This window comes from Quercus lobata, chromosome 4 (assembly GCF_001633185.2).
Source record: "Quercus lobata isolate SW786 chromosome 4, ValleyOak3.0 Primary Assembly, whole genome shotgun sequence".
Lineage (NCBI taxonomy): Eukaryota > Viridiplantae > Streptophyta > Magnoliopsida > Fagales > Fagaceae > Quercus > Quercus lobata.
In genome coordinates this window covers 36,439,334-36,466,427 of record NC_044907.1, presented here as the reverse complement: position 1 = coordinate 36,466,427, position 27,094 = coordinate 36,439,334, and the positions used below count along the sequence as shown (strand labels likewise).

At 34.7% G+C, this 27,094-nt stretch overlaps 3 protein-coding genes across 5 annotated transcripts; all 3 read left to right on the top strand.

Moving 5' to 3' along the window:
• Positions 1–307: 307 nt before the first annotated feature.
• LOC115983392 (protein-S-isoprenylcysteine O-methyltransferase A-like) lies at positions 308–5,928 on the top strand. 3 transcript variants are annotated; one of them, XM_031106064.1, is made up of 3 exons: positions 308–780; positions 4,755–4,839; positions 4,970–5,928. In XM_031106064.1, the coding sequence occupies exons 2-3, from the start codon at positions 4,758–4,760 to the stop codon at positions 5,554–5,556; spliced, it is 669 nt and encodes a 222-aa protein (XP_030961924.1). In that variant the 5' UTR covers positions 308–780; positions 4,755–4,757; the 3' UTR covers positions 5,557–5,928. The 3 variants fall into 3 exon arrangements, with proteins under 3 accessions (XP_030961924.1, XP_030961926.1, XP_030961925.1); XM_031106066.1 differs by lacking the exon at positions 4,755–4,839 and adding an exon at positions 3,043–3,124 and having other exon boundaries at positions 4,840–5,928; XM_031106065.1 differs by lacking the exon at positions 4,755–4,839 and having other exon boundaries at positions 4,840–5,928.
• Positions 5,929–7,892: 1,964 nt separating this feature from the next.
• On the top strand, positions 7,893–9,074 carry LOC115985117 (F-box/kelch-repeat protein At3g06240-like). The gene has a single exon (XM_031108085.1). The coding sequence runs from the start codon at positions 7,893–7,895 to the stop codon at positions 9,072–9,074; it is 1,182 nt and encodes a 393-aa protein (XP_030963945.1).
• Positions 9,075–12,519: 3,445 nt separating this feature from the next.
• LOC115986885 lies at positions 12,520–23,112 on the top strand. Its single transcript, XM_031110244.1, has 2 exons — positions 12,520–13,128; positions 21,396–23,112. Exons 1-2 carry the CDS (start codon positions 12,694–12,696, stop codon positions 22,842–22,844), a joined length of 1,884 nt encoding a protein of 627 aa, XP_030966104.1. The 5' UTR covers positions 12,520–12,693; the 3' UTR covers positions 22,845–23,112.
• The last annotated feature ends 3,982 nt before the right edge of the window (positions 23,113–27,094 follow it).

Below are 27,094 nucleotides of genomic sequence, written 5' to 3'. Positions count from 1 at the left end.
TGTAAAAAATATAAATTTATAGATCATATAATAATTAAATTAATATATGATTAACACAAAATTTAATATGTGTATTAAAATATGTAAAGAACATACAATTCAACGATTAAAATTTCAAAATATATAATAATATTTATTTTGTAACTAAAATTTGTCATTTAAAAAAAAATTATTATATAGCAGATTCATAAGTTAAAATTCTATTGAATTTGTGTCAAGATTTAAAAAAAAAAAAAAAAAAAAATTTGGGTCCAAAGTAATACGGAGCCCAATGGTCTCCAATATTCAAATGGTCCAAATTCTATTCTGTTTCCTCTCTCTCTCTCTCTCTCTCTCTCTCTCCACCGATCCTAGCTGTTCTCAGTCCCTAAACCCTCCCCTGTCTCCACCGCCGGCCCACCCAGTCTCCGCCTCTCCTTCTCCACCACGTCTCCGCCACTCCGCCGTTCAAACCCACCTCTTCTTTTCCTTTCAAAACCACCACCCTTCACGGACGAAGACAGAGAGATCAACCTGTAGTTTGGGAGTACAAAGTGCTAAGTACCCCCAAAATCAAATAGGTGGTTGTTTTTTCTAGTTTCTACTATAAAAACCCAACATAAATATATATATAACCTCAAGCATAGTCTAGCTCTAGCCCCTATTGGAACATGACCAAATTGCAAAGCTGACAAGGTTGTAAGAAAAGCCGACCAAGCTCAACTTTTGACGACCACCTTCGAGTGAGGAAACTGTATCTGGGACTGTGAAGTCTAAGTAAAGTGAACTATCAATACTCAGGTAATCTCTCACTCAAATCTTCATATTATATTATGAATTCTATATAAAGTTTGAGATTTGATGTGTTTGATTAGACTGTTGGGTTATGATTTATTTAGTGTGCTATTGCTATAAGAGAAATGAGAAAATGTTGGGTATGATAATATTTTTTTGTGGTGCTGAGAAACCCCAGAAAGTGAATTCCTTATTTTTATGTTTATGAGTACATTATTTATTATGTGATTTGGTTCATTTGATAGGATTCTGGGTTGTGATTTGTGCATTGTGTTTGTGCTGTTTGAAGAGAATAATCAAATTAGGTTCTATTTTTATTTTTCCTGTATTTTCAATGACATGGGTTACTCATAGAAGTTGGTTCTATTCTCATATTATTTTTCCCTGTTAGGAAAAAAAGAAATGGGATTGGAAAGGTCTGTTGAGATTTTCTGTTGTTTGGGTTTCTAAAATGCTAGGTACACAACATTTTTCATAATTTTTTTTCACAACTCGCTGAGATGTCAAGTTGTGAATAGTGCAACATCACACTTTCAAATGGTTCCACCACTTACATCACTTTACAAAGCATGTCATGAACTATAATATGTCACTCTGGTAGTTGTGAAAATTTGTGTCACTGGGCTTATAGTTTCTAAATTCGTTGTTTCATGTTTTTTGGGATACAAACAGGGCCGGCCTAAGCGTTTCGGAGGCAAAATTTTCAAATGGGGCCTTTATGTTATCACTTAAATAATATTTAACTAGTATTTTATATAATATTTTTTTTAAAAATCCGTTCTTTTTACTCTTTTTGAATTTTTTTTTTTATTTGAGAAAATGCTAAAGTTATAACAAATTTTACTACAAACTGGTGTTGTAATGAATGTAATCAATGACATGAGGCTTACAAAAATACTAGAAATATTATAAAATTTACAACATGAGAATTACAAAGATATATCACCAATCACAAATATTCATTCAAAAATGCATTCAATAGTTTGTTGAAATCTACCTATCATATTCATTTTCATATCAAATTATAAAAGTTTTGGAGACCACCACACACCCTCGGTGCAGTGATCACTCCACAAGTTTGTTGAAATCTACTTATCATATTCATTGTCACATCAAATTATAAAAGTTATGGAGACCACCACACACCTTTGGTGTAGTGATTACTCCACAAATATAAGTTCTTGTGGGGTGTGGGGGGCAATGGCCGAGATTTAAGTCTCTAGAATAGAGTTACGCACATATATACTTAGATTATACTAGAGTATAATTTTTATTTTGTATAAAATTAATTAAATAAATAAAAGTTATGTAATAAAATTTATAGTATTTTTAACATATTTTCTATTTGAATTACTTGTGATTAGTAACACGTCTATTTGTTAGACCTATTTATTTAAATTTGTCTTATCTCTATCTCTATCATTACTTAATTCTTTAAGCTTTCTTAATAGTGAAAAAAAATGTAAACTAAAATGTTTTAATATCTCCCAAAAATATTTATATATAAAAATAAATAAATAAATAATTTGCCCCCAAATTGGGGCCTTCTCTAGTAAGGGGGCCCTAGGCAATGGCCTAATTGGCCTAAGCCTAGGGTTGGCCCTGGATACGAATAATATGATGTATTGATATATTGTGGCAGTATGAAACAGTGATGATAAGATTACTAAGGGTACTTGAAAATGCTACTCTGTATTAGAATAAAGATGTGGAGATAATTTCTATGTTATGGAAAGGGAGGGCTTTTTTAGGTTGCTACTCACTTTCTCACTTCTGAGGAGGTGAACAGAGGATCAATTCTGGTTCCTGAGCCTGTTTTGAATCTGTAGGGACCTGATTTCACATATGATCAGATTACTGGGAAATTTTTTTAAGTAGGTCTCATTTTTCGGAGCTGCTCATAGCTCATGCTATGGTGTTTGGGGTGCCAAGACGATCTAGGACTATGAGTAGTACAAATTGAAAGGCTCCAAAACTGTTTGGACAGGACCAAAAAGAGAAAAGAAAGAAAAGGATTTCCTAAGGAGAATTAGAGTAAGAGTCAAGAGCCAAACAGAAGGGCTGAAAATTATGCATCTTGAGTTTCGAGTTTCAATTTGTTTGTGGGAATAATTGATTTGATAATGGATACTGTAGAACAATAGTCATCCTGAAGGTCAGATTCTACAACTATAGATAGGGTTCAGCTTTCAAGAATTTAAAAAAAAAAAAAAAAAATCAATGGATGACTGTGAATGATATATTTTAATAATTCCGTTTTTGTCACAGATTGGGTGACAAAGAAAAGTAACTCCCTACATCTTCCCAACAATTCCAATTAGGAAAAAGCACTTCCCCCCCTTATCTATGGGTTAGTTTCTTATTGGTGACTTTTATAATATTGCCTTGGCAATTTGAAGGTTTGTTAGCTGGGTTTGAAATGGACCTTAGTATTGCTTTTTTGTGGCAGTTGTGGAATATAAAAATTTTACTTTATGTTCATGCTGTTCCATTTTCTCACAGAGAGTGGTGATGGGGAGTGGAATGAATCTAATCCAAACTGACTGGAGCTATTTATGGAGTCAATATTTGTATAGATCTTTTTTATTTTTTATTTTTAGTCAAACCAGAATTTCTTGTAGTGCAATGAGGAGGTTCTCTTGGTTGGAATCTGGGCCTTTTCCTCCCAATATTGCTACCCGTGCTTTGGGTTCCATGATGTCTTTTGTATTCTTTCAATGGGCATTTAAATTTAATGAAGGTCCTTTAAGATTATATTTAGTGGCTGAATGACCAGTTCGATTTATGTTTTCCCCAAATTTATAGTGAACACAGTTCAATTTTTTAGCCTTCTCACTAGTGATATTTGTAGTTAATGGATGTGCTATATGGAAAACATGAACACTTGAATTAAATCATGAATTTATTAGTTTTTTCCTATGTAGGAATGGTTTCTCCTTGATCTGATTTAGGACAGGTTTTGCATGGATAGTAAAGACATGAACTTCTAATTGTGTAAATGTAATCATTAACCCATTACTTAGTAAGAGCAGTCATACTTATCAAAAAAAATAGTAAGAGCAGTCATACATCTAGTGTTGCTTTGTAAGGAACAATATTTTCAATTAGGGAATCATGAATTAACAATTCACACCCACTCTTTAATCATGCTAGTCTCTCTTTATCCTCTAGAATATTATTTGGTGCTAGTCTCATTTCAGCGATTGAAGTAGCTCTTCTCAATTAGGTTGTTATTCTTCTTCATTACTCCACTCTACTGCTTTGGTAGTAACTTGTCTTGTTTTTCTAGCCTTTGTTATTCATGTCTATCTATTTCTGTTTTTACTTTTTCAGTTTCTAAATTTGGTTTCTGTGTCAATAATATGGACTTGTTTCTGATTCATCCTATTGTGCCATGAACTCTGGTTGATTCAAAATTGTTTTTTTATTAGGCAGGGATTTTTCTGGAACAGTCTTCTACTATGTCTTCACTTTACTCTTCAGTGAGAAACATTCTGATAGATGATCCAAGATAGCTGAAATACTTGCTTTTAGGTTCCTTGATGTCCGCTATTCCCATTTTTCAACTCTAACTTTTACACGAATGTCTCATTTATTTCAAATCCTTAACCTGTAGTATTTCTGAAGTTTTTTCTGCATTATTTTTACTTAAAACAATCTAGGATTTCTCTTGGTTTTGCTGAGGTTATGAGCAATTCCTCCTTTGGTTCATATCAATTCTATCCCGTTCTCTCTTCTTCTTCTTCTTCTTCCTTTTTTTTTTTTTTTTTTTTTCAGTAGTTATATGCGAGACCCCTAATACCACTTGATGCCTTAACAAGTAAGCTACCTCTATTCAATTTACCTGAAAAGTATTCTGCTTACTTGCAGATACCATGTTTCTTTTTTAGGGGCGTCGCGTTGGAAGTTGGAAAAATGTGTCCTTATAGTTTTTACACAGGTCTCTAAATTCTAGTTATGATCATTGTTCTTTTTGGCAGGAGATGTCTTTCTTGAAGCATCTTTGGGGTGATTTGGAGGTTCAGATTTCCATATTAACGTTGTATTGCTCTGCATCTTTTTCAGGTCTGAAGCTTACACCAAAAAGTTCCTGTTTATTCATCCTAGTCCTTTATTGAGAGAGCTATATGCTATAGTTCTCACTGCATTGCATCTGAGACAAAAATTGACTTCATTTATTTACCAAAAATGACAGAAATCTTCAGTTACACGGCTTACAGACAGTTATCTCAGATGTTCCTCTCGATAATTTTCTTTCACAGTTCTGAATACATTTTAGCACTCGCCGTTCATGGGAAATCAAATGTTAATCTTAAGTCTCTTCTGATTAGCCCAAGTTATCTTGCAGCAATGTTCTTTTCTTTGCTGGAGTACTTAATTGAAATTGTGTTATTTCCTGGGATGAAGGAATACTGGTGGATTAGTAACTTGGGCCTTGTAATGGTTATAGTTGGCGAAATAATAAGGAAAGCAGCAATTATTACTGCTGGTTATTCATTCACACATCTTATTAGGACCAATCGTGAGGAGAATCACAGATTGATTACTCATGGAATCTATAGATTTATCCGACATCCTGCATATTGTGGTTTCTTCATTTGGTCAGTTGGTACTCAGATAATGCTTTGTAATCCCATATCGACAATTGGATTTACAATTGTTGTTTGGCGCTTCTTTGCACAACGGATTCCATATGAAGAGTATTTCTTGAGGCAATTTTTTGGTTCGAGTTATGATGAATATGCCCGAGGTGTTCCTTCCGGGGTGCCATTTGTAAAGTGAGGATCTGATGTTCTGTGGGCTGGGTTTGCCAGGGTGCCATTTAGAAAGTGAGGATCTGTAGATTCTGTGGTCTGGGTTGCATTTAGCTTCTTGTTTCATGGAAGCACTCGAATTTTCCTTGAAGCTGAACTGATCAATGGTTTGCAAGATTGACCAAGTTATTTACTTCCTGTATTGCAGCTTTATGCTTGGTAGTAATTCTGAAGCTAGATTCTTGTAATTATTGTTCATGTTGGGAGAAAGACACAAAACTTGTCTTCAGGAATTAGGAGTTAGGAATATTAAATTTTTTATTTTGTTCCCATCAAACATGCCTCTAAGTATGCATAATATATCATACGGTTAAAGTTTAGTAAACTTTTGATTGACTAACGAGTTTCTAATACATTTTAGAATGACTATAAAGCGGGGTTGTATCCCTCTTATTGTTCCGAATACTTTGGGGTGGACCACTCATAATGTTTAGCCAATTGCTATTGCAACACCACCTCCTTAAAAGTAAAAAAAAAAAAAAAAAAAAAAAAAACTGATTGATTTGAATAATGCAATGAAATCCAATTGATGTTATTCCAAAATATCTTCATTTTATGCAGGGCCAATATTCGCCTTTCCATCTACGCTCGTACACAGTCGAAATTGTAAATCATTGTTGCCATTATGAATTTATGACAAAATCAAAAGAAAACAAGAACAGGCCCAAAGATCCAAGGCTGAAAAGTTACGTGCGACACAGAAAATCCTATTGCCCGTGATGTTTAAAAGACAAACCTCTTTCAAAAGGTCACATATACACTACCTTCTCAGTCAAAAAAAAAAAAAAAAAAAAAAATGGTCACATATACTCCAACTCAGTAGCGGAGCTAGGATTTGAGTTGGGAGAGGGAATTTATATATACTACATGTACTTACACATATTATGTGAATATATAATATTTGAGACCAATTTGAAAAATTAAAAGTTATTCATTTAAATACTAAGTGATATTTAATGTAATTATACAAAAAAAAAAAAAAAAAAAAAAAAACAAAAAATCTCTACAAAAAAAGCTTATTCATAATATTAAATTTATCTATTGAGATAATTCTCACATGAGTGATCTATTTTTTAATTTTTTAAATCCAAAACTCAAGTTATGAATCAAACTATTAGTAGTTAGATAAATACTGAGTGGAATATGTGTGAATTTTTATTATTTTGGTTAATACTCATAAAAGGTTCAAATTATAATATGCTAGGAATAGACTAAAAATTTCAATGCAAGGCATGCTAATGGAGGACTTGAGGTTCCTCAGTGGTTGTTTAGAAGTTGTGCTCTGTTTCAAGACCAAAGAAACAGAGTGACATTTTATAAACCCAAAAACAAAAAGTAGGCAGTGATATTTAATAAGTATTAGGATGTTTTTGGGGTGGGCCAAGGGGCCAACTGCCCCCCTCCCCCCCACCCCCCCTCGGCCGCGACCCCCTAGCTCTGCTTTTGCTCCAATTGAAAAAAAAAATGGAAAAAATAAATTTATCACATCAAAAACTTGATCTAGAAAAAAAAAAAATTTACTTGCAAGAAAATAGATGTTTAATTAATAATAATAATAATAATATTATTATTATTATTATTATTATTTAATATTTAAATATAAAAATGCTCCAAATTAATAATTTTCGCATTAGCCCCGAAATATATTGAGCCAACCATAGCCTAACCAAATCTCACAACAATATTATTTTGATTTGTGGTGAGTCCAAGTGTAATCTTAGTTTATTTTATTTTGCCAAGAGTCTTGAGACTTCATTTATTTTGCCAAGGGTCTAGTATCCAGAGTTCAAGCACTATTGTAACTATCAAATTATTAAAAAAGAAAAAAAAAAGGAAAAAAAAATCATTTGTTATAAAAATACTGTAAAATTTTGAAAAATGAGGTTAATTTTTTTTTTTTTCATAGAAAAGAGGTAAAAAAAACAAAAAAACAAAAAAAAAATCTTTTTCAAATATGGATGATACCCAAATTTTCCTTCTCTCTTAATACTTTCACAGTTGCCCTTTCTATTTAATTAGTAAAATGTTTTCAATCTGTACCAAAGCTAATGTGCCTCACTTTTACCTGTGCAGAATTTTCCCATCTCAAAAAAGAGGGCAAGACGAAAGTAGAACATTCATAATCCTCTTGCCCCAGTGTCATCAGTGTCACCCCTAATTTTAAAGAGTTTCAAGAAAAAAAAAAAGATAAGTATAAACAAAATTATTAAAAAATAAAAATGTAATTTCGACTATAAAAAGAAAAAAGAAAAGAGTACAGACGTGCCCTAACTCTCTTCTGTGCTCTATCTCCTCCGCCGAAACATGTCGCAAAGGAAACACGTCCCATACGACATCATCATCATCAGCATCCTGCCAAAGCTACCGGTCAAATCAATAGTAAGGTTCAGATGTGTCAGCAAGTTATGGGACTCCACAATCACCAGCTCTGATTTCATCTCCACCCACCTTATTAGTAACAACAACAATAACAACGTGTCTGATCATGGTTATCTCATACACATGCCTAATGTTATCACAAAGGAAGCCACGTATTCTTCTTCTTCATTATCTTCTTCTTCTCTTTCTAACCCAGTTTGTTTGGTTGCTTGTGATCCTAAGTTTAACAAGATTTCTGAGTATAGAATTTCCTCAGATTTCTCTATAGAGTGTTCCAATATAGTAGGTTCATGCAATGGCGTATTGTGTCTCGCTGATTCTTCATGGAACCCCACGTATTTGTGGAACCCCAGCATTAGAAAGTTCAAGAGTTTGCCTTGCTTAAGCAGATACCAATGGGTTTCCGCTGGATTTGCTTATCAGTCTGAAACCAATGACTACAAGGTCATAAAGATATATTCTACGTCTGAACCCTCCATCAAAAGACATGCTGAGCTACAGGCCGAGGTTTACACGTTAAGTTCGGATGAATGGAGAAGGGTTGGAATCTCATTGAACTTAATAAGATTAAAGGAATCTCATTCATCTGATACATTTGTTAGTGGGGCTTTGCATTGGGTGGCATGGATTAAAGAGGATTTCGGAATTAGTAGAAAAAAGATTTTGTCATTTGATGTCAACAATGAGAAATTTGGAGAGATAGCAATCCCTTATGGTGGGAAAATACACCCAGAAATTCTAGCTGTGATCAAGGGGAATCTGGCCTTCATTTCATCAGAATTTTGTTATGCCCCTGGAATACGCTACGGCGTTTGGGTGATGGGGGAGTATGGTGTATGTGAATCATGGAATAAACTTTTTACCTTGCGGTTGGGAGGTTTTGAATCCATAATTGGTTGCACGAGGCATGGTGAAGTTATAGTAAAGACTGCCAAGACAAAATTCGATGCTGAATTACAAGGGGGAATTTATTTTGTTGTTGTTATAATTGACCCTGTAACTCTAGATGAGAAGGAGCTTATTGTTCCACATTTTCCAACTAAAGCTACTACTTTTGTGGAAAGCCTTGTGTTGCTTGATGAAAATCCGGATAAGAAGATTTCATAGAATCTTGTTATATGCAAGCTCTAACAGAAATAATGAGACCATTATCATGTTGTTTCCTTTGAAGTATTGGTGTGATTTAGAGGGTCGGATTTTGTCCATTCTGATTTATAACGTCCCTTAATGTTTGTAGAATGGGGTATCAAATACCGGAGAGGATCAAGTTTGATTGCTGTTATCCGCAGATTAGCTTGAGGTTGTGCAGTTTGCCATCGTTTGTCGCCGAGAAATAGAGCATTCATGGAGGTCTGATTAGCTTTGAGGAAGGTATTGTGCATTCAAAACCATGAGTTTGCTAGAGAGACTTTTGTCAACAAAACCATGTTTGTAATAGGGATTTATGTTGTGCATGAGAAGTTCCTTGCTCTGTTTTGAGGGGAAATTCCCCATCATGTGTTTGCTTAACTGTCTTTTAATAACAGGTTTTTAGTGATAAGAGTACTAGTCATAAATTTTATGAGCAAGGTCATGAATTTTACAATGAAAAGAACTAATTACTTATTTCATATGCAGATTGTGAGGCAAATGACCAAAAAATAAATTACACAAGCATCTTACCAAAATATCAATGGGATTTCGAATCAATATAAAGTGCTTTCCTTTCTTCATCAAATCATTCGGTAAACCAAAGAGCGGTTCTTTTGCAATATGTTGTAAACAGTGAAAATGTTGATAATTTTATAAAAATCATGAATTTGAAACTGAACCATAAGCATGGTAAAATTTTGCTGATTTTTTGTTGACGTCTTCTGTTGATAGTTCAGTTTCTCTATTTTTGTGATTTGTATTCTTTGAAATGGACTTTACACATCCTGTGTGTTAGCCTATTTTCCTTTCTCATTAAAAGTTTTACTTACAAGAAAAAAAATCATGGAAAAGCTTGTTGTTTACCTTACAAAACCGGTTCTTCTTCCTTCCTGGGCCAAAAACGACATCTTTGATTATCTTATTTCCATCAGATTTCTACTCCAATCGAACTATATGAATTCAACTTTCATGTATGGATGAGAGCACAATATATAATGAGAATAAATGACAATGTCTAAAATATAAAGAAAATTGAAGACATTTTAACACTTCGTTTGTTCCGTTTTACAAAAATGTTTTCAATTTGATCAATAGTGTGGATATACTCTTAAGCTATCCTAGAATACCCTTCCCAAGTACCAAATGGCACCCAAAGCTCAGGAGACATCCCACATCAAGTCAATCTGTAGATGGCTTTGACACTAGAGTCAATTTGGAGAAAACATGTACTTCGCTCCAGTGGCTAGGCAATTAACCACAACAAAATAATAAGTAATTTAGAGTACATAATCAGGGAACAGACTTGTATTTTTCAATAGACTTTGAAGCAAAACCAAAAGATTGCTAACCGATGGCAGTGCCTTCCATCTGGCATGATCAAATTAAATGTAGCTGCTGCTGTTTCTGTCAAATGTACCTCATTAGTAGTGGTTGCAAGAAATGATATAGGTGAATTACTATAGGCCTAGGCCAAAAAGTATATTTCCTTGTGGCTTGTGATCCTTTATTAGCAGAGGCCTCTGCTATTTTTTGGGCACTACAGCTAGCCATATCAGAGAATTTCCTTTGAATCCTAGTGGAAGAAGACTCCAAGATATGCATTGATGCCACCAACAATAATGGTGTAGAGAGCTTCTGGTATATTTATAATATTATTTGTAATATCCTAGAACTTAGGAATATATTTTCTATATGTTCTTTTAGTTTATTTAAGAGGGAGTTGAATTATGTAGCCTATGCTATGGTAAAATGCTCCGTAGGTGTTAATAATCTTTTTTTCTGTAATATTTCTTCCATCCTAGCTCCTGTTAGGGAAGTTTGGATGAATAATTTTGTTGCTTGTTCCTGTTAATGAAATTCGGCTTTTAGCCCCAAAAACAAAGATCTTTTTTTTTTTTTTTTTTTTTGTGTGTGTGTGTGTGTGTGTGGCTACAACGTCAACAACCAAAAGAAAAAACATATACAACAAAATTCCAACATTGCATCACATAAATTTGAGTGTTTATCCAAAATAAAATATCAATAAATTTTAAATTTTAAATTAAAACATCAAATGGTCATGACAGGTCTCACGAGGGAGGGGGAGTGCTTTTGTTGTTCTGTTATGGATGGGAGACAAAAAAATAATTTTTGGCTTAGAGGCTTCTTCTTTTTTATGGTCAACCCAACCACCTAAAATAGAGAAAATAATTTCCCATAAATATTTTACGTCAAAACAAACACAACTTTCAAAACACTCGTCACTTTCTCTTACTATTCTCACTACCGCCCTTCCCTCTTCCCTTTTATCTCCTACTTTCAATAGAATTCAAATAATTTTTATTAGTGGTGGCAAAGTGCCTTTGTCTTGATTTATTCTTTCCTATCGACAATGTATTCTCCAGTATTAACTGTCATAGTTGAAATTATGCAAGAAGTGAAGAATATTTAAAACATAACTGTCAGCTAATTTGCCTTTTGACATATTTAGTTCATTTTTCACCATATTTTACAAGGATAGACTTCCTCTTTTGTCTGTTCAAAAACCCAAGGGCCGTCCCAACCTTCAAATCATCTTTCTAACTAAGGAGCTTACACAAAAATAACATTTTTTTCTTTTTCTTTTTCTTTTTTTGAGCAGAAATGATAGTAGACTTATTTATATAGAATCTTGTTGTACAATGAGAATCTAACCAAATAATGACATTCTCTTTTTCTTTTGTAGCATTAGCCACAGCTAGAGCAGCACTATTACGTTGTAAAGGAATAATAATAATAATAATAAAATCAAATCTATCTCTAATCAAAGTAACGTCTTCTAGGATCCAAGAAAGCTCAAGTGAGCAAATTCTGTCCGAATTCAAAAGATCAACAAGTTCAACAAAGTTGCACTCCACTTCCACTTTTGAAAAACTGGTGCTTAGACAGAATTGCAAGTTGTTCTATAAATAAATTTAAATATAAGTTTAAGTTGATCAATAAAACACAAATAACATTATCTTTTTTTAAAATAATAGACTAAAATATAATTATACATGCCAATTTAATTTAAAAACCTAATGCATTTCATCTATGTTTTACCGATCATCTTATTTTAGTGAAAATAACAAGAACAAGAGGACCTCTAGTAGGACAAAATGTAATTATATATAAGAAAAATATTATATCCATAATATTTTCACAATAAACTTTAACTAACAGGTTGTTAGTAGATAAAAAAGTAATTTCAGTAATGTGTTCAAATTAGAACCAATAACAACTAATCACTTAAGATTTAGTGTAAAAAACTTATGAAAATATTGTGAAATGTAGCACTTCTTTATATATAATGTGTAATTATTGAAAATTGTGTGCCGCATAAGACAATTCAGAAAAGCCGCAGGACACCTACGCAATTTCTGCAAAAACACACACACAATTCACAAAAACTCACCCACGGACACATTCACACAACTATGTTAAACCCACCAACAAAAATTTCAGAACAACCCTCTCATTCAGGTTTTCATACCCATAGGCCATAGCTATCAATCAATCATCAAATTCCTCCAAATCCCATAAAAAGCCATAACCCCCCAAAAACTCCTTAACACAAAAGAAAGCAATTCTTTCACCAATGGATTACTCCTCTTATGACTACAACCAATACCAACAACAACAACAACAACAAGCTTCTTCCTATGACCCATCTCAAATTCAACCAACCTATGATCACTCATCCCAATCCTACTATTCCTACACTCATCAATATGACCAAAACTACCAATATTACCAATCCCATGATTACAACAACACCACCACCACCACCACCACCAACAACAATTCATATGCCCAACAATCCCAATCCCAATCAGCAGAACCCACCAGTTCCATTCACCCTCCAGGGGTCCCACCAGATCAGACACCCCATTTGCAGAGCCAGCAGAATGAGTATTACCCACCACAATCACAATCACAATCACAAGGGCCTTTGGAGAATCAGCAGCAGCTGAATCCGGCCGCCGCCACAGCTGCCATCGCCGCTCTATCACAGTTCACCGGGCACCCTCCGGTAATGGGTTTTCTTTATTACTACAGCTTTGTCTATTTAGTTGATGTTTTATGTGCATTTTTAGCTACTTGCAATGTATATCTACTTTGGTAAAGTTTGATTCTTTTTTATTTTTTATTTTTATGGTGAATTTGTTTGAGAATCTGGGATAGTTTGGTTTACATTGTTTGCACGTGATGAGGAAAGTGGTAAACCCAGAATTGAATGCTTGTTTTGTTTTATATCATGTGGACTTCGTAGGTGTGGAGTATTTGGTCTCATTTGGTTTTTGTAGAAAATTTGTATGAATTGCAAATGTTATTGGTAAAAGTCTTAGAATTGATAATGAAAGTCAATCATCTAAGTATTTACAGATAATCAAATTAAAGAAAACAAAATATGAACTCTATATCAGGCTCATGTATTCGCAATCTGTAAATTGGAGTTCTTAAAACTGCTGAAGCTATCTTACTAAAACAAATGTCTTTTCAAGCCTTTCGAGAATAAATCTTATATGAAGAGGATATTTCCGAATTCCTTGGGGTCAGGGGCGGAGCCACCTTATACTGTGGGGGGGCCATGGCCCCCCCAACAATGTTCAAAATTTTTTTTATAGTTGGTAAAAAATAGGCCCTAAGAATTTTTTTCAGATTTGGCCCCTTCAAATGAAACCAATTGGCCCCCTCAAGTCTCCTTGATTTATTCAAATTTATTCAATTATGTAGATCTTTTGTTAGTCTTTCTCCATCTCTCCTCCCCCAACACGTCATCAGACAAGCCCAACTTGTATAATTTTTACTATTGGGCTGTAGCTTCCTTTATAGAAGATTATTACTTCACCTTTTCAATTTATATATTCCATCTACCTCATCACTCACAGTGAAAGTGTTCCTTAATCTCTCTAGTCCTCCATTTCTTCTTCTCCTCATCATTTCTATTTTACATCAAATTCTATTCATTTTTATCTAAGTTCAATTTCAATTTCTATTTATTTATATTATGGTTGATTTTTTTTTTTCTCCTTCTTATTTATTAATCCAATCGATAGTCTAATTCATTATTTATATTTAGTATTTCATACTAACATACTAAGACAACAATATTTAAGTAAGCTTTGGTATGACAAACACATCTACTACTAGATTAGATGCATAAATCTTCATAGTCCAATATATGGTACCACTAATTTTATTTGAAAAATCTCATACACATGCCAAAACTAACAATTTTGTCTGTGTTTGACAAATTTGTCCAGTAATGAGTGGGTCATACACAGATACATAGATACACACACATATCTCTTGTTAATCAATATGATCATTTAGTCTTGGCTGGCCCCCCCAAAGGAAAATTTCTAGCTCCGCCCCTGCTTGGGGTAATATGATTTTAGTGTCTCTTTAGTTACAGGACTTAATGTCCATTGCTTTTAATTCTTGGTAGTGGTGCAGGACTGCATTAGCAACTTCTTACAGTGTGGTTTGATGTCTACTACTTTCTAACATTTTAGTGTTGGGAATCAGAGTCAGCATAGCAGAGCATATTCTACCAAAATCTTATAATACCTATGTTAGCATAATTCTCCCGATATATATATATTTATGTGGCTGTGTTTTTGTGTGTGCAAATGGAAACCAAGGAGCATTCAAGGGAAATTGTGAACATCTAAATGAGACAAAGATATTGACAAGATATGAACTTATCAAAAAAATAAAATTGACTAGGTATGTTAGGCTATAGAAATTGAGGGCATCTAAATAACTGACAAGATATTGACAAGGTATGTGCAAGAAAAATGTGAGATTTAGGTAAATAGATTTACAAATAAGGCCCAGGGGAGGGATTGAGGTGTCATCAGACATCTTTTTCTGAATTCTTTAAGAAGCCTTATATGCTGATATTTGTATCTAAATTCTAAAGTAACTAAATCTAACAGAGAATAAAGGCCTGCTTTCTAGATAATATAGATAACCCTATCTCCAAGGGCCTTGGGATTATGAATTTTTCCCGGCCAATGACAAAGTCACAAAGATGTCATGCTTCTACTACCGAGCTTAAATATACGATCCAAAAATACCCTGCCTCATTTATTCTGTGCTTCATTTGTTTCCCAAAGAAGACGGCATAAGCCATTAATTGACCCCTGGAGGTTTTGAAACAAACACTGGTCAAAGGTAAAGCTTAATTCTCAATGAGAGGAGCATCTCTTTTCCGACTTTAGTGGTGGTACAAGGCTGAAAGTACAAACAATAGGGGTGTTCACAAATTGGCAGAAACTGATAAAACTGGCCATTACTGAGCCAAACAGTTTCCACACTGCATTGGCACATGCAACACCAACCAACTAAAGTGAAACCTAGTTTGATGAGATTATCACATGTTTGAATCTTCCCTCAAGCTGCTTTCCAAACAAATAAATGAAACCCTTTTTGGGAACACTAAATACTCTTCTAGGGAAAAGAAATATTCGGATTACCTTGGATAGCCACATAATAAGACCAAACAGTAAAGCCTCCATTCGCTCTCAATCTCCATCACATCTGATCACACCCCTCTGACCTAGGAATATTGGAGTATCAAATAGCTAGAAAAGAAGAGATTGACTCCAATTTCCAAGCATGAAAATCTATTCCTACCTTCCCCATCTGACTGGCAATCCATAAATCATATGCAACTTCGCTATGGTGCCGCATAAGCTTTCTCACCCTAGCTCATTGTTGGGAATTCTGATGAACTATCCATCCATACTAGCTCCTCCAAGGTTTTCATGAGCCAAATTACACTTCTTCTACAAAAATTGACTCCAGGAAGGAAGTCTCTGCCTCTTTGGAAAATCTCTACGGTGAATTTGTTGCCTCCTTCTGCTACCACATCCTCATAGGATTTGAATTCAATGTTGAGACATCTTGAAACCACAGACAGTTTCACCTAATTTTGAGCAAGTAGAAAGCTTCTTTTTTAACAAAACTCAGTAAAACAAGAAAAAGCTAGGTAAATAAATGAATCTGAGAGACTACTGCCTCTCCACCAGGGGATCTCCAAATTGTGCCATTCCTGATAGTGAGTGAGATTTGGTGGAGTGTCTGGTGTTTTCCTGATCATTACTTGGTTTAAGTACATGGAATTGTTTAATTGGTTCATTGATGAACAAATTAACTAGAGTGCTGAATCAGTTTATGATTATCAACTTCTTGGTTTGCTTTGGCTTTATGGGTTTTCCAGTTCCTTTCTTCCTCTCTCTCTCTCTCTCTCTCTCTCTCTCTCACACACACACACACACACACACTAAATCCAATTATTAGCCTGTTGGGGAGAATGTTGTGACTAATTGTATGCTTAAATTAAATTTTGAGGGGATTCTGAATGTTTCAAAGCATGTTTCACATTATTTATACGAGTATTTTTACATAGTTGACCCTAATTAAACTTTAAAGATTTCATGAAGAGAATTTGAGGGTATTATGGTCCATCCAAAAAATTGAGTCCAAAGCAGTAATCCTCTTAACAAATAGTTTAGATGTTTTAGGATTTTTTATATGCTTTACAATATAATTTTATATAATTTATACACACTTGAGATCCTTTAAGATGTATGCTACGAAGCACAGACGCATTGACGCAAGACAGCCAGAACAAAATAAAACAATGGTAAAATAAAGGGATATGAACTAGGAGTCAGCATCTAGACTTGGCTTGGAGTTAGCACCAAGTAGGAAAATCACTAGGAGTAAGCACCTATGGTGGAATTGGAGTCAATACCTGACCAAAGAGACCAAAAGGCCCATTTTTTTTTTTTTTTTCATTTATCAATATATCAACTATCTCCACAAGGAGTACAATAGGTTGCTTATAAGGATTGCTAAACCTTAGTAATAATTGGTGTAGGAAATCCTAATTGCCTTCTTACAAAAATAACTTGCTTCCAAATTAAAATACTAATAGCCTAATAAACTACTAGGACTTAGAGTGCGTTTGGGAAGCGCGTTTTGCGCTTCCCAGACGCACGTTTACGTTTCACAATTTTTTTTTTTTTTGGTTAAGCAGTAACTTTTTGACTTTTCTTGTGTGAACAGTGTTTTTATGTATTGTTCATGGGTCCCACAAAATACACTTTTCAGCAACTTTTTCATTAAAAATGGGTCCCACGATACTATTCACACATTTAAAAATTATTTTGCTACAGTGTTTTTCAGTTTTCAGTTTCAGTTTTCAGTTTTCAGCTGTATCCAAACGGACCCTTAGAACATAGAAATACAATTAACTTGCAAACATAAATAATATTGAATAAAAATCTTCTTGCATCTCCCACCTCATTCTCCTTTGGTTGGAGAAAATTCGACCTCGAGTTTTAAAGTATTGAAGGATTAGGATGCTGACAAGGAACACTTGCTTCAAGTTCGGAATCACCTTAGGGAGCATAGAGAAAAGAAAAACCTTGAATTCCATAACATCAAACTCATTTGGGATCACAAAATCAATGTGTGGAGTCAGCATAATCACATTTTGAACCTTATGAACCATAGGAAGCATTGTGGTTTTAACCTCTTCAACTTCACCAAGATTTAGATCTTCAAGCACTATGGAGGGTTGATCAGAAGCACATTCAAGCTCTGATACCAAATACCAAAACTGATGCAGGACAACTAGAACAAAATAAAACAATAGTAGAATAATATGACTTAGGAGTCAACACCTAGGCCTAGCTTGGAGTTAGCACCAAATAGGAAAAGCACTAGGAGTTAGTATCCAGGGTGGAATTGGAGTCAACACCAGACCAAAGAGACCGAAGGCCATTTTTTGTTTTCATTTATTAAAATGTCAATTATCTCCACAAGGAATACAATAGGTTGGTTATAAAGGATTGCTAAACCCTAGTTTTAACTGGTGTAAAAAACCTTAATTGCCTTATTACAAAAATAACCTTGCTTCCAAATTAAAATACTAATAGCTTAATAAACTACTAGGACCTAAAACATAGAAATACAATTGACTTGCAAACATAAATTATACTAAATAAAATTCTTATCTTCTCGTGTCTCCTGTATCACACATACCTGACAGGACATGGGACACAACAACATAGAAATTATTGAAAAACTAGGGCACAACACAACGGAGACACAACAATTGATTAATATATATTTTATGGTTATTTTGTACATTTCTAGACAGATTTCATATTTATCTTAGGTTTTTGTTAAATAAATAGGACCAAAAATTTAAAAGTAATAAAAAATAGCAAAGAAATAGATTCATACTCATAAAGTAATATATTTGTGGGCCCTGGGGGCAATGGTGTTTAATAACAAAGCTAACAAGAGGATATTATAAGAGATTACTTTGGTCAAACCATGAAACAGAGAAGAGAGTTGACCATAGTCCAAAGATTTTAGACTGTTAACTTGCCGATTGTCCCAAAAGTTTAATCTATTGAATATGGTAAATTTAATCATTTAACCACACAATTCTAACATAGACCAAAGCAGAGCATTAGAGAAACGAAGAAGATAGTAAATTAGTATTCAGAGTACCAGCCAACAGAGATGAAACCTTATCTAATGAGTGATCAAATGTTATATTCTAAGCGCTTATAAAGATGATCTGATAGCTGGCTTGTCGATCAATTAAGAGAGGGCCGATCAAGAGAGTTTGAGAGAGAATGAGAGCAGATTTTTGTGTCAACTATTGAGCCTTGAGAGTCAACATGCCTATCTGATTTCAGAGGTGACAAAAATTGAATTTTTTTTTTCCCATCATTGTGTTGTGATTGTGTCTACGACAACACACCATAGACATGCATGCAAGTGTGTCTTTGGCATATCTGTCTGACACGGACACACTATGGATTTAGTCATGTTTATGCTTGTTAGAATATTTGTATCATCCAGTTTTAGTGAAACCTATTTGATTGGGTCTTTGAGCCAAATCACCAAAAAGTGTTAGTGGGTAGCTTGTTGCAATGGTGTAAAGAATATAGCTATTGAACAAAGCTTGGTTCCTCCAATGTACAAGCGTGTTATGCCAACCTAAAATAGCTGAGTTTACAACTATATTCTGGCCCTGTCTTATATTATGGTCTGAAAGGGGGGGTAATGCGAAGTTTTATCATGCAAAGTGGGCACCCCCTTTGGAGCCTCTTGCTATTCTGATGAAGCTTCACTTGCAATGGGTCTCATCCAAGCTCAGTCAAGTTTATGTAAAGCAGGACACCTTAGAGCTCAAAATTTTTATTGGTTGTGATTACCCTTGAGCTCTATTGTCCTGCTGATTGGCTTGGCTTGGCTCAGTTTTTCTGCCAGATTTAAAATGTTGGTTTCTTTCTTGGTTGCTATTATATTGATGGTGATGACTCTACAATTGTTTAACATGGTTTTGACATTTTTCATTCTGTTAGAGTGAATATATTGCTGTGCTGCCTCTGGCTCTTATGGGACTATCATTGGGACAACAGGCTGATAGCCGATAGGTATTAAATTCTCAGCTTTGACATTAAAAACTTCCAAATCATATAGTTGTGAAACTTGGCCACAAAACCCTAGAGTGACCAGATAAAGACAATTGGGTCCATCAATTAGCTTACTAAGCAATTATGGCTGTAGCTTTCAGTGCCATATTATTGAAGCATATTGGCGGGTCTTTGCTGGTTGCTTTAGAGCTTGTGTGGACAAGTCATCCTTTGCTGATGTGCTTTTCTAATCAAGTGATCTTTCTTTCCCATATTCATGTGTTGTCATTTTGTTGACTCACATTGTTGGGTTTGATAGTTATCATTTGATTTAGTTTGTGGCTCATAATTGAAATTTTATTGGGTCACTTTTGTGCTTGTTCCTCAGCTTAACTGTCTGGTATTTTCAACTGAATTACATGTTGCATCTTACAGTTAAGCAAGGGAGGGATAGTTTCATCTTAATGGTCCCAGTGTCTGATATGATTCTTCACTGCAGTTCCAGGTGTTTCATTATCTGTTTGGGACTTGAGTACCCTGTTTTCAGGGCCCTTAATAAGGATTACCAAGAATTTTTTTTAGATCAACCTGCATCTTGGTGATGCTAAAAATTTTGATCTCAATGGATAAAATAATTGTCTGGTGAAGAGTTTCTGGTGGTTCTTTTATTCATTAAAATTCTAGTTTTTGAAGAAACAAACTGTACAACAAGGACCTTGTATCAAGTGTAAGATTGAATATCTTTTTGTCAATAAATGCCCTTTCCCTCAATCCTATCTAAAAATTAAAAAGAAATAAGGTTTCTTTTGTGTGTGTGTGTGTGAGAGAGAGAGTTTAAATAGAGATGAATGCTAGTATACATCCAGTGTTTGTATCTGTGTGTGTGTATAGTTCCACATTTCTCCTTTTAACTCAACAAAGATGTAATGTCAAACATAGGGATCTATGGTAGGTAAGGACTAAACGGGCATTTAAAAAAGTCAGTGTTTGCAAACACAAAATAAGAATTATTTTATTTTATTTTTTATTGTCTGTTCTTAGCTGTGGCTTGAAAGGCAGTTCTAGGTGCTTAGTTTCCTGGAAATTAGAGCTTAAGGTCTCTTAGAGGATGGCGATCCTGGTTATTTTTCATATTAGATATTTTGCTCATCAGACATTATCTGCATGTACATGTTTCTGTAATTGTCATTGCATTGCTAAATATTTATAGGAGTGACCTTAAAGATACTGCCTTAAAAAACCTTCATGGCTGCTTTGCATGAATGCCCGCATGTTTCTCATAATTTTGAAAATATTTTTTTGTTAATTATTTTATTATTTTTATTTTTCAAGAACAATGCCAACTGTCATTACCTGGTTGAACTAATTCTCAGTTTTCTAGGTCAGTGCCTGCTCAAGGTTGTTGCTTGTTGCAACAAACTTCATTTTAGTTTAGTCATAATATATTTCTTATTTGTGCTCTAGTGAACTTGAGTGCATGAAGTTTTCAGCATCTTTACCAATTTATATATCATGAATTCACATTTTTGGTCTGCTTTAGCAGGTTTTTTACTTTTCTGATGTCTTACACAATCACACCTCAAGTCACTAATTGAAAATTTCAGTCTGGTTGTTTATAACCCATTTTGTGTTTTGACGTTTTATTGTCACTCCATTTATGTATATAAGCTACATGTAATGTACTTTTTGTTGTCTTGCTTTCTTGATGCTTAATTTGCTATTTTTGCAGATTTATCTTTAAACTTTCTTTTAATAAGCTTGTCAGTTGGTTTTCTCTCTGATCATAAAAGAATCTAGCAAATACATTATTACATAGTCCACTTGATCCTTAAATACTATTCTGCAGATTGGGCAATCTCCATATAGAGGTGGAGGTAGAAGGGGTGGTAGGCCCTTCAGAGGGGGTGGTCGGGGCCATTTTCGTGGTAGGGGACGTGGCCAGGGTGGTGGCAGGAACTTTCCACCACATGGTGCTGCAATAACTACAGCTACTGCATCTGCACCAGTTGAAGGTGGAGCTGCTGTAATGCCACCACCTTCAGCATCAGTTTCTGGGCAGGCACAATTACCTGTAGCGGCACAAGTGCCTGGTGCTCCATTCTGGCCACCTCCCCGAATGGCATGGTGTGAACTTTGTAGGGTTGACTGCAACACTCTGGAAATCCTAGAGCAGCATAAGAATGGTAAGCGACATAAAAAGAATTTGCAAGTACATGAGGAGTTGCAGAAACTCAACAAAGTCATAACCGGACAGCAGAATGTGCAAATGCCCAATTCTGAATTGAAACAAGAAACTGTTCAGCAGGAAAAGTTTGAGGAATTTGAAAACCAAACCCCTTCAGAAAATCTAAACTCTGAAACTGTTTCTGATGACAATATAAAGGAAACTGAGCAGCAGAAAGAGGCAGTAGGGAATTCTGAAGTTTTAGCTGTTGAACCTGAGGGTAAGCCTCAGGATCACTTTGCAGCTCGAGGTCGAGGATTGAAGCGAAAGATGAGAGGGGGCCGAGGGGGTAAGTATATGAGAACTTATGAAGGATCAAGAAGGCCAGTTGAGCCCCCCAAACCAAAACAGGTGGTTCCTTTAATATGTGAGTTGTGCAATGTCAAGTGTGACTCACAGATTGTATTTAATAGTCATTTGACTGGTAAAAAGCACCAGGGAAATCTAAAGCGGTTTCATGGCCACCGTGCCTTGTATGGAGAAGCAGGACTTCAAGCACTTTACCCACCTAACTTTAACGCTCCATCAGAGCACGGACAAATGGGGCTTCAAGCAGTCTACCAACCTAACGTCAATTCTCCATCAACTTCCTTAACTCCTCAAGTTCAACCAGGTGTTAATGACCCCCAAATCCTTTTGGCCCAGCTGTTGATGTCTTACGTTCTCTCTCAAGCCCAAGCACCAGGAATGATTCCTGCAGCAGGCACATTGGCTTCGGTGCCAGTACCACCAGCAGCAGCATCACAATCAATTCTTGAAACTGAGAATCAACAAGGCTCAGAGAGTCAAGGTTCAAGAGATGTATCTGAAGCTGGGACCCAAAAAGCTGGTATGACCGAAGTGAAAAGTCAGCTACAACATGTCATAACAGAGTCTGAAGCCCCAGCAACTGTTAGTACCGACACCAAAACCAAGGATGGAAATTCAGAGTCTGTAAAGGAGGCAAGTCTACCCTCAGATATCTCAGTCATGGTACCATTAGATAATCCAACAGTGTTGGCCGAGCAATTTGTATCTGCAACAGTGGCCAATGAAGTTGCACCCATTCCAGGTAGTGAAGCTGCCCCCTAGGATAAAGTTGTGATGTGGAAACCAAAATGCAAATGTAGGAGCAGAGTCCAAAAATATAGAAACACAATAAGATAAATTTCTTTTTGTCCCCCCAGAAAAAGAAGAAAAAGAAATCCAACAGTAATAAAGGAATATTTTGTTGAGGTTCGCACTGTGATATGTTGAACTCCTGTCTTGTTATTGTGAACATCTGTAAAATCATCTTTGCTGATTACATTATTTGCAGAAGTTTCCATTAATCTATTTGTTCTTTAAAGTTCACTTTGAAGTATCAAGGTTTCAAACAAAGCATCCTTGAAAGTTTGCACTTCATCAATGAATCTTTCCATATGTATGAAATTTGTTTGTTAAATTAGAATTCCAAGTCAATTCTGGAGTAACTTGTTTGTCTTATGGCCCTAGCTCATGGTACTTACAAATTTACTAGATTGTAACTTGGCTTGCTTTTTGGTGGAGTCGGTCAGTAGGCAGTACCATATTCAACGGCTTAGTATTTGACCCTCTTCTTCACTTGCTTGCTCTATTGCCTAGACTTTGGTGGAGTCGGTCATAACTTATATTATTCTAAAATTTTAATTTCATTGTTTCTAACACTAGTATTTTTTTTTTTGTTGTTGCTGACTTGGGTGTCCAAGACTAATTTCTTGTCAATTTTCGGGCTATTGAGGACAGGTTAGTAGTGAAGTGAAACTTTTGGTTCGAAAAGGCCTGCTCGTGAATCATGTAATTTGGGTAAGGGACATAATAACAAGACGTAACATCCAACTTAAATAAATAGAAAAAAAATGTTAAACTACAGCTCTTATGCTGTGATTTGGGCTAAAGCTGAAGAACTGGAAGAGATCAAACAACATACGGTTCTAGAGCTACTATACATGAATCTTTAGCAAACAAGAATATAAAGTTGATTTGGAAGAACCGTTACTACTCTCTTAAAACCAATTAATGTACATGTAATGTGAAAAATGTATAAATGTTTTAGTAACTTGACATAATGAAGTGATTCCATGGTATATATAAACAAATATGGACATGTATGAACAATTCTATCATGAATAGGATAGGATTTGAGTTCCCCCTCCCCCTTCCCCTTTTATGCTATTTATGATTGACTAGATCTACTACACATTTAGATTTTCCTCAATTTTTCACATTTTTTAAATTGTGTGGAAAGGAAAAAATGAAAAAGAAAAAAGCAATCAATATATGTTTTGGGGAGGAAAAACTTGTAATGGTTGCTTCTCATATACGAGTTTAGTGATTATTAAAATATAAATCGTTGTAGCTTTGTTTAATAGTGTTCTTATGTGATAAAATGGAAGAAAAAGCTTTTATAAATTGCTCATTAACTTCTCCAAAAATGCAAAATAATGTTAGCTTTCATAAAAAATAATCAAGATTCAATTTCATGTTCTAATAAAAATTATACTTTCTCCAATTTTTTATTGTTGCACCTTAAAAATGCTAACCAAGTGACACTGGGGCCATGGGTCATGAAAGAGGTTGACTCCCATTTTTGTTTTGATGCATATCTCACTATATTCTAACATATTAAAAATATCTTTCCATATATAATAAATTGGAAGTAAAATGCAATATGTTTCCTTACAAAAAAAAAAAAAATTACAAAAAATCAAGATGTAGAATTCTTTACTTACATAATATATATTATATATTCCAATGTAATCACATTATTTTGAGATGGGTTTAAGACTATTACTTATAAGTCTCAACTACAATTCTCATTTTTCACATTAAAAAAAAATTATGTCAAAATTGTTTTGCGCATTGAGCCAGTTTGCGACTAGTGATGTTAATATTAGGCTTATTAGCATCATTCTTCGCAGTTAGTTCCCTATTGTTTCACTGTTAACATTAGCTCCTATTTAGTTCAGGTATTCATATGAATCTTCACACAAAGATAGAGAAAACAAGACACAAGAATGAAGGTTTATACTCTAGCCCATGTGTAGAAAAGATACAAATAAAGGTACGGCATTGTAAGTAAAGAATAATATCCTAGACAGTTAAAGCTTACTAGATCAGATTCATTATCTGAAGTTCTGAACCATATGATGTCAACAATAGGTTTTCCTGAAACAACCTGTAAACAAATCAACATGTTACTTGGGGACTTTTGGTGGGGGAATAAATAAGACATAAGAGGATTCTACATAAAAGCTTGCGATAGCATTTTCAAGCCTAAACTTGTTATGGGACTTGGGCTTAGACGTATGGAGTACATCAGTGGCGGAGCCAGAATTTTGGTTCAAAGGGGGCAAAATTAAAAGATATTATTTAAAGTGAAATTGATCTAAAAAATATTAATCGATAATAATAACAAAATAAATAAACAGTCGTAAGAAAACAAACATATTTCATATCATTAAAATAAATTTAAAAAAATAACCAATTCATACTACAAAATCTATAACAAAAAATTTACAAATTGATGTGGTAAAAATGTGATTAGTGTTACTTAAACAATCTATAATAAATAAATGTTTGAAATTTTTTTTTATTATTGGTGACATACCAATTTTTAAGATATAAGTAATAAAATTTGTAATATCTCTAGCATCACTCAACAATAAAATACTGTAAAAAGTATCATTAACAGTGAAAATGGTAAAAAAAAATAGAAAAGAAAAAAAAGTGAAACAGGTGTCAAGCTTGGACAAGACAAAAGCTACTTACATGAACAGTAAAATAGGTGAAAAGGTCATAGTGTTTGATGTTTGAGAAAACTTTTTTTTACTTTCTTTTTCCTGTGTCAGAATCATTTTCAAGTTTCAACGAAGTGGGAGTCCTTTTTTAGTTTTTTTTTCTCTATGCCAGTGGGTAACTACCTAACAATTAAGATTGCATATACATGACAATTTTAGGAGAAGTCAGGGGGGCAGGTGCCCCCCCTCGCCCCCCTCTGGCTCCGCCCCTGGAGTACATCAACAGAACAATGATAGAAAAATTAAATGGACCATACTGACAAAGATAGAAATGAGGTAAGAACTATAAGCTTAATGTTGGCTCCCTCTTCTAGTATGGGGTCCTGGGTGTGAATACCTTTTGGAATTTGTTGAAAAATTGGAGAAGGAGTGGATGTTTGGAACTCCTCATGGATTCCTTACATACCTGGATTTAAACTGCCTCAAAGAAGTTTACTAGCTATTTGAATCAGTAACTACAAAAAACATGCTGAAGATTCAGCTAGCACAAGCACTACAAGACCCCTAACTAAAGTTAAGACTTCTCAACAAGAACTGTATATTGGACTGGCCAACACAACTATTGAGAGTGGTCCTATGCCTAAAGTAAAATGGAAGAAGTCGTGGAGACTCAAAATTCATGACAATTAAAATTCTGTGGAAAATTCCCATAACGAAAGTGATGCTAAACCTGATATTTTCAATAGAAGACCTAAACTGCATGATGTGTACTGCAGCCCAGGAGTCCATAGAGCACCTATTCTTAAAGTGCCTAGTGACTCGGAATTTGTGGTCATCCACAACGACCTTTTGACCTTTTAGAATTGAAGAGCTCAACCTGTCATCTATGGATGAATGGATCCGAATAGTGTTTAATCCAAAAAGCTCCATCAAGGTCCCACTGGGAGAGGTAAGAAATTTATCAATGTATGCAACCATATGTTGTGATGTAATCTGGATGCAAAGGAATAGACAGATGTTACATAGGACTATGACTGATCCAAGGCAGGGAGCACATCTCAACCTACAAAAACTCATTTGCAAGCCTGGGAATCCATTAATGAGGTACAAAGGTACCAGAACATGTATACCTCTTCCTCCCCCTTTTGTCAAAGTTAATTTTGATGCAGCGTTAACAAACAACCAAACATGTGTTGCGACAGATGTCCATGACCATAAGAATGACATTATTTGGTTTGTATTAAGCTAATAAGGCTGGATGGATGGTCCTCTTATAGCAGAAGAAAGAGCAGCACTCAAAGCTTTGTCCAGAAAGATTTTGATGGAGGGAAATGAACTAAATGAAAATCAACGAATCCAAAGTTCTCTACGCAGATCTCAGTAGTCCATAGAACCACTAATAGTGGATACTAGCTTAGCATCAACTTCATGCTATTGTTGGCAAACTTTAAATGTAGTTAGAAAGTGTAATTCCTAAACCCACACTATTGCTCATTGGACTCTGCTTTGTAACATTGAGGAAATTATTCAAAATTTTGATCATGGTGTTCTATGCTACCATAAATGATTGTGTATTCACCCGCC

What these genes read in the sequence shown, in the direction of transcription:
- LOC115983392 (XM_031106064.1), top strand. Translation starts at nt 4,758, where the DNA reads ATGTCTTTCTTGAAGCATCTTTGGGGTGATTTGGAGGTTCAGATTTCC. An exon ending in TTGCTCTGCATCTTTTTCAG is followed by an intron (nt 4,840 to 4,969) that starts GTCTGAAGCTTA and finishes CAAAAATGACAG; the next exon opens with AAATCTTCAGTTACACGGCT.
- LOC115985117 (XM_031108085.1), top strand. Translation starts at nt 7,893, where the DNA reads ATGTCGCAAAGGAAACACGTCCCATACGACATCATCATCATCAGCATC.
- LOC115986885 (XM_031110244.1), top strand. Translation starts at nt 12,694, where the DNA reads ATGGATTACTCCTCTTATGACTACAACCAATACCAACAACAACAACAA. An exon ending in AGTTCACCGGGCACCCTCCG is followed by an intron (nt 13,129 to 21,395) that starts GTAATGGGTTTT and finishes ACTATTCTGCAG; the next exon opens with ATTGGGCAATCTCCATATAG.